General features: G+C 28.2%; 1 protein-coding gene across 1 annotated transcript in view; it reads left to right on the top strand.

Moving 5' to 3' along the window:
* Positions 1-3,782: 3,782 nt before the first annotated feature.
* Positions 3,783-10,165, top strand: part of LOAG_16384 (TK/DDR protein kinase) — a gene marked incomplete at both ends in the record, with an annotated part of 12,370 nt that continues 5,987 nt past the window's right edge. Inside the window, 9 exons of the mRNA XM_020449038.1 lie at positions 3,783-3,865; positions 4,710-4,785; positions 5,745-6,045; positions 6,371-6,485; positions 7,192-7,307; positions 7,599-7,753; positions 7,888-8,020; positions 8,657-8,743; positions 9,653-9,724. Of these exons, the coding sequence (XP_020307492.1) occupies positions 3,783-3,865; positions 4,710-4,785; positions 5,745-6,045; positions 6,371-6,485; positions 7,192-7,307; positions 7,599-7,753; positions 7,888-8,020; positions 8,657-8,743; positions 9,653-9,724 (1,138 nt within the window). The remainder of the gene's footprint in view (positions 3,866-4,709; positions 4,786-5,744; positions 6,046-6,370; positions 6,486-7,191; positions 7,308-7,598; positions 7,754-7,887; positions 8,021-8,656; positions 8,744-9,652; positions 9,725-10,165) is intronic.

Below are 10,165 nucleotides of genomic sequence, written 5' to 3'. Positions count from 1 at the left end.
CATACTTTTACATATACATTAGATGAGAAAAGAATGGTGATAATTAGCATTAGCATGGTGATATTGATAATTTTTTATCTTCCGCTTTTTAACACTGATACAAATAGTAAATTTCAAAAGTTTTATGATAATAATAAGACTAATTCAGCTGGTTAGTTAGTTTACACTAACTGTAATATCTTTTCTTCTCAAATAATATTTTCTTTTCTCTGAACAATTTTATGACAATTCTTTTACGACTTTTACTATTTCATTTAATTATTTCTATATTTCTGCGAATGCAAAGGAATGCGTCATAACAATCTTTTCTAAAAGTGCCCTTTCTACGCAATCATTTCTGGCCATTCATCTGGACCGGAATACAAAAAAAAACCGAAAACATATTGTGTCAATGATTGATCTGTCATGCACCTGTTCTGGAAAAGAATAGAAATGATGATGGAATTATGGTAGGGATGATAAATGTGATTCAGGCGGCATTAATTACGTATAGGTTTGGTTAAATTAAATATTTATAACTGTTGTAGTGATAATTTTGTGTAGAAATAAACTAATAAGAGACAGAGATATCATTTTTATCAGTGTACATGCTAAACGCGCTGTGATATTTATGTTTTAAGCACTGAAATACTGGAAGTATTAGAAGTGACTGCTGCAATTGCAGGAGCAATGATTATCATATCAGTGTGGGAAATTTAAGATATAATAATTTTTTGATGTCCAGACGAATGGATAAACAATAAATAACTTCTAATTAGTCCTAAGCAAATTATTTGTGTCATTTTATCATCCTGTATGATAATCAAGTAGAAAGAAAATATTCCACTTATTTATTTATTTTTTTTTTAAAAAACTTCCATTAAAATTTGAAAAGGTGTTTTAATAATAAAGGTTGTTAGTAAGGAATTGATGCCAGAAATTAAATTCTGATTGAAGTATTTAGCAAATGTAATAAGTTGGAAAGTCTTTCGGCGTAGAGAATGAAAGATTAATTTTTATTCGAAAATTTTCTCACTATTTCCAAAGGAAGCATTTCTTCGTTTCGAAATAACAAAGAATGGATGTTATATCATTTCAAAGATGTGAATATTGTAAGAATTGAAAGGATTTCATTTCTTTTATTCATAATAACATTTTAAAGATTTTAGTTAATTAGTATTTCTTCTCTCATTAATCTTTTATTCAAAGAGCTATAAGAGAATTGAAATTTGATAGAAATAAGATTTAAACTTTTCAACAAGTGTTAATTTCAAATGAAGGAACACAAAGTGTCATCATCTTATCGTATGGCTTGATCTGTTACCCGATAACAGCAGTTGCAGTTTGTCCAGGAGAAAAGTAAAAGGAGTAACCCCTCTTTCATACCGGAAAATAAATAATCTCTGCATTAATCAACCTGCAAGACAGAAGGAAGATTAATCCTTAATGACGTGGGCTATGGTGAAGTATTTCAAGGAAAAGAATGGATCCGAAACTGGGACAACTGTCTCCTTTTTCCGGGGTTAAGTGACCGTTGGGGGTCCAAAAGAGGGATAATAAAAAAGGAATGAAAAAAAAAAGGTAAAAGGGGTAATTTTTTAGTGTGACAAATGGTACTTGAACTTTCTTTTTCTTCTTGCAATGCATACTTAATGAAGATAGTCTTACCCTTAATTAATTTAAAATGTACATTTAAACTTATTCCAACAAACGTTCCAAACGTAAACATATAAGAGGACAATGAGGAGTAAAAGGTTTGCATCTTTTTTTCTGACACGTTACGTGAAATGTCTTGTATCTGACGCGTCACGTGAAATGTCTCGTATCTAAAATAAGCACTTCACTTTTCAAAGTGACCATATATATTGATTGTATGAGCAATGAGATTTCACTCTTTTTATTCATTAATTATCATGATAATACAAGTAGATCTTAGGGGACAAGATCTATTTGGGAGATAAGATGTGTATACAGTTGCTGCCACAATTTTATCTTTTGGAAATTGAAGTAGCTAATTCTTCCATTTTTGCAACCAAAAAATTATTGAAATTTTCTGAGTTACGGTAAATTTCACTACAATTTATGGCTAATGACATTCTCAACTGTTCACTACTCAATAAAACCACTAAGTGTCAATTATTCGACCGCCTAGTCAGTCAGCAGCTAATCCTTCGAGTAAATAAGCGCCAATGAATAACAGCTGCGTCAACTATAAATTTGTTCCATCAAAATCAGGCTAAACCACAACTTTCTAATATACATACATATATGTGTATATGCATATTGATATAGCAGAAGAAAAATACCTAAGAAGTTAGGAGAGAATGAAAATGGAAAGGAAGTAATTAATGATAATTAATGATCCTTTGTCCTCCTGAATATGACTGCATCCGTTATGGTCCCAAGTAATTATGCTATAAGGTTTAGTTGCTCAGATATAAATAATATTGAAATTTAAAAAAAACCAAAAAAATTGAAATTTGAAATTTTTATAAAAAAAATTGAAATTTTTACATTTCTAATATTTATGTAGTCTTAAATCGAACTATGAACTTTTTTGAACTTTAATATCATTGACCAATCAAGTTTTAATTTGATTTATGATGTTTTAAGTGAAAAATATCATCTTCACTGCTTGTTTAAATTAATTAAACAAAAATTACTTTTCTGAGAAAAATAATAGCCAAAAACAATGTCAAAACATTAAAATATACATAATAGTAAGCGGTGATCTAAGAGTTTTTCGAATTTTTGATAATTTTTATTTTATTTTCCTTCGGATCAAAAACCTTTTTGATTTCCAAGTAATGCTAAAAATTACGATCTTCCATGAAACATTGAAGATAGTAAACAAAAATGACTCAACACTGTTATAAATCATGACCTTTGGCCTTGTCCTCATATGTCCTTGTTGAAGGTAAATGTCCGCAGAAGATTGTTGTCATCTTTATATGTTCATATATATATAACAGTTCCATTTGAGTTATGCATTGTAGATACAATGTCTCTTCTCGAGGATATATATACAACTAACAACCATCCAAAATAAAATGTAAAGGCAAAGGAATTGCACAAACAAATTATCTAATGCTTATCATTAGAGAATCTTTTCGCTTGAATAACAAAGTTTAATTTATATTTTCATTGTGATTAGGATTCATTTCATTTAGGAAGAATTTTAAATTTAGGGTTGCTTGGTGAATGGATATGGCTTAAGCCAAGGAATTAAATGATGATATTAGCATTTTCCTCTTTTGCAAATACTATTACTGATAATCTTTTCTAGCATTTTCACTTCGTTTTGATAATAGAAAAAAGAATTTTGCTTAGTATAGTTGGTATAAAATTCCATTTTTATATTAAAAATTCAAACGAGTAGATAGTAAAATTCAGAATTGCAAAAAATGAATTACTGCATTGGAAATAAACTGAAATTGAAAGAAGATTGTTAAAGGAAGTACAAAAACGAATTAGCAAGAATTTGAAAATAGAGAGAAATGTAATTGAAATGAAATCATAAATTGATAAAACAAAAATTTATTTCTAAAATTTTCCATAAGATTTATTGATTTCTTTTATCGGAAAAGTCTCGAAATATATAAAATTTTATTGTGGGAATTGTAGTTTTAGCTAAGATTTATTCCCAAAACTTTGCTTTAATCGCTCATTGCCGTTCTTTTTCATTTTTTCCTATAGGGAATTGAGAATGTTAATTTAAATTCAATTTTGAAATTTTCATATATTATTCAAATTCCTAATACAATATTCCAATTACAGCAGAATGTCGAATCACTGCACTTGGAATGGAAAGCGGTGAAATTGGCGATTCGCAATTGTCAGCTTCCACCAGTTTTGATATAATTAGTGTCGGACCACAAAATGCCAGGTGTGAATTAATTATGATTGATAGTAATCTGATTGCTTTCGAATACTTCAGTGTAAATTCATCAGCTGAAAGATAAAGATATATTTGACGAGAAGGCTTAATTATGACCACAAATACCTTTACTTTACCCTTCACAATTTGACTTTTTGCTTCTGTCAATCAAAAGATCAGAGATATTATGAGAAATAAATTACTGAATTTTACTACAAACATTTATCAAACCTTAGACAAATTATCATTAAGCCTAAGATTCATTGAGCTAATTTAGCTTTGATAATTAGTTCAATGGTATTTTTTAAATTTCGTAAATATGATAAATTCATATCTCACAACTGAATATAATCAAATATAAAAGCTTAAATTATGCTATCCAAGCAATAAAATAATTAAAAAATATATCACAGAATAGTATTAGATCAATACTGTCTTATCTATTATTGTAGTTATCCAGCTTTAAGATGCACAAATGTAGCTAGTATATGTTGGGCGATCTATTTAATTCGATAATTATTACTCAGGTAAATTAAATTCTCTCAAGACCACTTAATTTGCATAATGACTTTCACTGTTTCCTCTTCTTCATTAATAGATGTTTTGTTACATTAGTGATGATAATAGTAAAATAATAATGAAATAATAATAATAATAATACAAATAATAATAATAAATAATTAACAATCAGCAATAATAATGATAATAATACTAATAATGATAGTCAATAATTATAGTAGTAATAATGCTGATAACGACGATAATAATAATGATGATAGTATCAGTAATAATAGTGATATTTGCTCAAGTTTTACAACAAACATCATGACTTTAATCAAAAACCATTTTTCAGGATACGAAAAGAACTTGCATCTGGTGCTTGGTGCCCAAAACCACAAATTAAAGCAGGCTCATATGAATTCTTGGAAGTTTGTTTGTTTCTTACTATTCAGAAAGTAGCCTTATTATAATTTTTAAATGAAAATATGATATTTTTTTACTTTTTAAATCCCAAATCATTGGAAAGTTTGCTTTCCTCACTAATTATACTGGTGATGACCAATCGGAAAGCATTATAAACTGGTAAATTTTAAAAAGTTTTAACCTAAACTGTGGTTGACCCTTCATTTATTTGGCCTATTTACTCATATCAAATGTATGACATCAAATGATGCATTCGAAAATTATATTTCTGGAAAAAAAGAATGACTTTTAAATTAATATTTCTAAAGCTATTTCTACTTTTTTTACTTTTTCAGTAAGGTAAGTAAGTGGATGACGTAACATATGCTAAGGTAGGTAAGCGGATGACGTGACATGTCATGTGTATGCTACATAACGCTAATCGTTTATAGTAATATTGTAAAAGTGAAGGAAAATTTGAACAGTTGTCTTGCTTTTTAACTAAACACGAACATTTCAACAAGAGATCCATCAAAAATTTCGTCCCTAAATGACAACAACTAAATGTTGTTCCAAAAGTCAATTTTTTTTTTTTAAAGTCTGCTAGATTTTCTAACTTTACAAAGATTCATAATTTTAAATTGATTGATTTGTTTTAACCATCTTTGTATTTATTGCTTCCAAGTTTACGAAGTGACAGCTGTCACATCACATTTAGTAATTTCAGAAAATCTCTATCAATGCTTTACTTTTTCCAAAACAATCATTTAGTATGATCTTTATTATCAATATATTAATCTTAAATCGGAAAACATTTGGTTTAAAATAAGAAATGATTTATTAGCAATTTAGCAATTAACAGTGATGAAATTATCATTGTGATAATAAAATTTATTGCGATTCAATCAATTTTGAAAATTTATTATTTCAATTTTATTTTTATTTTATTACTACAATATCTGTTTAACTTTACTAGATATTATAGGTGAATTTCGAGCAGGTATATGTGATAACAGGAATTGAAACACAAGGTCGTTACGGGAATGGGACAGGTCGAGAATACACGACACATTACATGATTGAATACTTAAGATTGGATAGCTCATGGATAAAATATCAAAATAGAGCGTTAGCTGAAGTGCTTGACGGTAATGAAGATACAGCAACTGTTGTACGACGAGACCTGGATCCACCAATTGTTGCGTCACAAATTCGAATTGTGCCTTATTCGACGTATGCAAGGACAATGTGTCTCAGAGTGGAATTTTATGGATGTCCCTACAATGGTCCGTTTCAGATGTCTGTTTGTTTTCATAGTTTCTAACTTTTCAATTTAATTGATTTGTTTACTTTTAGGTAAGAATGGATTCTTGGAAGAGGGATAGATTGAGTTCATTACAGAGAATGACCTCAAGTTTTATTTGATTTCCTAAAATTCACTTCAAAAATTCAATTCATTCACTACTGAACAGTGGTCTTTGTATTTCTTCCGGTCATTCTTTTATCTTTTTTATGCTGAAGGATGGTTAAAATTAGAATTTTATCTTAAAATAAAAAAAAAAGAAGGAAAGTTATATGAACATTTTATTAAATATCTAATAGTATTTGCAGATGCCTTAATGTTTTACTCGATGAATAACGATGGTTCTAGAATTGATAGTTATGATTTTCGTGATAAGATTTTTGAAAAATCAAATATGATTAGTCATTTCACGAATAATAAGAAGTAAGTAAAAGGAAGTTTTCTTCATCATTTCAATGTTTTTAAATAAGAATAAATGAAAAAAAGGCATTAAAATTTTTGTCAAATGATTTTAAAATATTTAATCATTTTTCGATTTAACATTGCTATTTTACTATGTGTCATTCTTTAGTGGTAGCAAAAGTTTTTTGAATTTCTCTTAAAAAATGTTAAGGAAATTTAGCTTTTTGCTAATATTTTAATTAAGATAAGAATTATTTTATGCAAAAAAAGGGAAGCAAATACACAACTTTATCATTATTCAATTTTCTTTGAGTGTAGGAAATTTGACTGTCCAAAAGTTGGAAATTTAATTGACCTGAATGCAATTGAATGTTCTTTTATCTTTAGCATTTATTTTATTACATTCGATAATTTCCTTTTGTGAAGAAAAGAGGAGCCTCTTGAATAATTACTTAGCCAAATGGTTATCTAGTCGGATGTTTGTTAATTAGTCTAATTGTGAATTTGAAAAAACGATGGGTGGTTTGGATGAGTGAAAATATCAATTATTACTGTATTAGTTATCAGATTACTGCGACTGGTTAATTACATATTTTATTTTACTTCTGATTTCAATGCGATTGCTTAATTATATATTTTATTTTATTTTTGATTTCAATATTATGCTCAACCTTCAAATTTGCTATTTGATTTTGCCATTTGAATAATTACCTGTTTCAAATTTCAGAGGTTTAGGACTCCTCACAGATGGTATCATTGCCACAACAAATCCGTTGGACGATATCACCGGTAGCGAAAATAAAATACCAGCAGCATGGATTGGATGGAATCAGCTGATAACCAGTAAAAATTACCATGCAGAATTTTACGAGATCTAGTAATGGCGACTAATGCATTATTGATTGCTAATTATTTTCCACCATTTCAAATATCAGAAGTTACTAAGAGTTTCTCAAACACCTATTGAGTAGATTGTTACCTGCGATTTTTTTCGGTGTCACATTTCTAAGAAATTCTGAAATGTATCTGCTAGCTGATTCGTTATGTATATATATAGATATATGCATAAATACAGATACTGCGCATAAAAAATGATCCATGAGTTTTTTTTTTTTGTTTTTATTTTAAATTCAGATGGTTCGGTGGAGATTGTCTTTGAATTTTCCGAGATTCGAAAATTCACATACCTTGAGATTTGGTCCTATGGAACATCATTGCGAATGACGGAAATATTTTTTAGCACAAATGGCAAGAAATTTGCACTCGCTTCACAAATTTCATCCATACAAGTAAAATGTTTTGTTTATTCATTCAAAAAATTTTGATGCAAATTAAAAAATTTCAAAAAAAACTTTTGATCATCCTTTTCTGGAAAAAGTAATTTAAATTTATCTAATTTTGTCGTTTTTTTTTTTCATTCCAGAGAAGACCATTAGATGCAATGCGCAATGTGCCAATACGAATACCGCTCCATAATGCAACTGGACAAGCCTTAAAAATGAAACTTAGCTACAAGGATCAATGGTTGTTTCTGTCTGAAATACACTTCGCATCAAGTAATTTAGATTTTTTAAATTAAAAACTCAAATTTCATTTTTTAAATTCAGTCATCTTGCTTGCTTTTCTAACTGATCAAAAAAAAAATACTTGCTGACTGATTTGTTTCACTTGCTTGCAAAAAAAGTTTGCTTTATGTCTTTACTTCGCCAATAATTTCATTCATAAACAATAATTATTTGTTGTAAAAAATCTTTGAACTATTTATTGAATAAATTCTGAGATGTGCAATTTATTCGTTATCTATGAATAATTGCATCAATTCTCCTATAAATGAATTAAATTTTTTTGCACAATTTTAATTTAAAAACATATTTTTGATATTTGAATATTTCAACACAGCTCTTTTTTTTACTGGAAACTTGACAAAATCATTAAGGATTCTTCTTGCACTTAAGATTCAAGCTTTTTTTGTTTCCTTATAAAAGTTTAATTTAATATTTTCTCAAATTAAACGAATAAAATCTAAGCCTTATTTAACTTCTCTTTTTTCTTAGGCTTAAAATAGTTCCCTCCTTGAATCCCGTAAGAAAAAAAAATATTTTCAATTTATTGCGCCATTTAGATTGGAATAAGTTTTTTTGAAACAAAAAAAAAGAAAAACTTAAAGTAAAATTTGAAGGCAATCACTTTAGGCACTGTTAAAAAAGCAACCGTATCGACGCGAATTCCTATCACTATCACTGCTACTACCACTGTTATCATCACCAGTTCTGGACCCGGTTTGGAAATATCTCTTCTTCCTCACTTTCTTCCTTTTCGCTTGCAATATTACGTTTTGTCCTATTTGTTCTTTTTTTTTTTTTTGCTTTATCACTTTTAATGGACGACAATGGACGACATTTCTCAAATTCTCAACTATTTTTCTATTTTTGAAATTTTCGAAAAAAAAATTTTTTTAAGGAACAGCTCGGAAAATTGATTTATTTTAAAATAAATTTTATACACAAGCTTATTCCAATCTTTCATTGGAGTATTTTAATGAAAATTGAATTATTCAAAATATTGCAAATTAACTGAAACCAAATGTGATGCATATTTTAAATGATAGTTGCAAATAAGAGATGAGATGAGAAGAAGGACTGATAATTAATTATATGCAAAATTGCGCGCAACAATGAGATATCCGAAATTAAAATGAACCAAGAATTAAAAATTTGCAATAAGTAAGAGGAGAATGATAATAAAATAAAATATATATCATGCGACAGTATTAGTTTCAATGGGTCAGTCACTGTCCTCCTCATTCTTTAGCATATTGTCCAGTGACAATTGTTTCTAATAAAGCAAAAACAATTCATTTGATCAAATGCTTGTTGACCCATTTGTCGAAAACTGTTTTAAATGAGGAAAATTTTAAAAAAAAAAGAAAATCCTAAAATTTTTTTGGAATTTCTTCCGATGACATTTTTGAGAGTAACAATAATGGAAATAAGCTACTGTAAAATTTTCTCTTCCAACATTTCTCACAACTTTTCAGCAGCTTTATTTATAACCGATGCTTCAGTCATTATTCGCATTTTTAAAATTAAACTTTTTGATTTGCATGTTCATGAATGCTGCTACTTAGCTGTTTGCTTTTTACAGCCAGGCAATTATTAATTTATTTTAATTTTGAAAATAAATTTCAGGTATATTCAATGTAACTTCCTCAACAACAGTGGAAGAACCCATTGGTATATTTCCGGTTGTTTATTTCATTGGTAAGTATCTCGGATTAAAATATCTTATCAGAAGATTAGTTGGCAGTGAAACAGTTTATGGTCTATTATCGCTAATCATTGGATTATTTTATGCAAAAATTTGATCAGTGACAATTTCAATTCTCAATACCATCGAGTAGTATCCATTACAATGCCTTAGAAACTTTAAACTAACTAATGTTTACATGTAAAATTTAGTGATGTAACAAATATTATTTGTTCGGATAACCTTTGACTATCTGAAAATGATTATATACTCATTTTATGCGCAATTTGATTTTACACCATAAACTAAACATTTTTCTTTCCCTTTTTATAAGGTGATAAGATGATACGATGGAATGTTTTAAAATGATTATTACTTTGATAAGCCATATTTGTAAGAGTGAGTTAATTTTAAAAATATCGGATGATTCAAATTTTAATCATCATCTAATCATT

This window comes from Loa loa (assembly GCF_000183805.2).
Source record: "Loa loa unplaced genomic scaffold supercont3.2, whole genome shotgun sequence".
In the NCBI taxonomy this organism is placed as follows: Eukaryota; Metazoa; Nematoda; class Chromadorea; order Rhabditida; family Onchocercidae; genus Loa; species Loa loa.
Note: the sequence above shows the minus strand (reverse complement) of the source record. Positions and strands in the feature narration are given on the sequence as shown.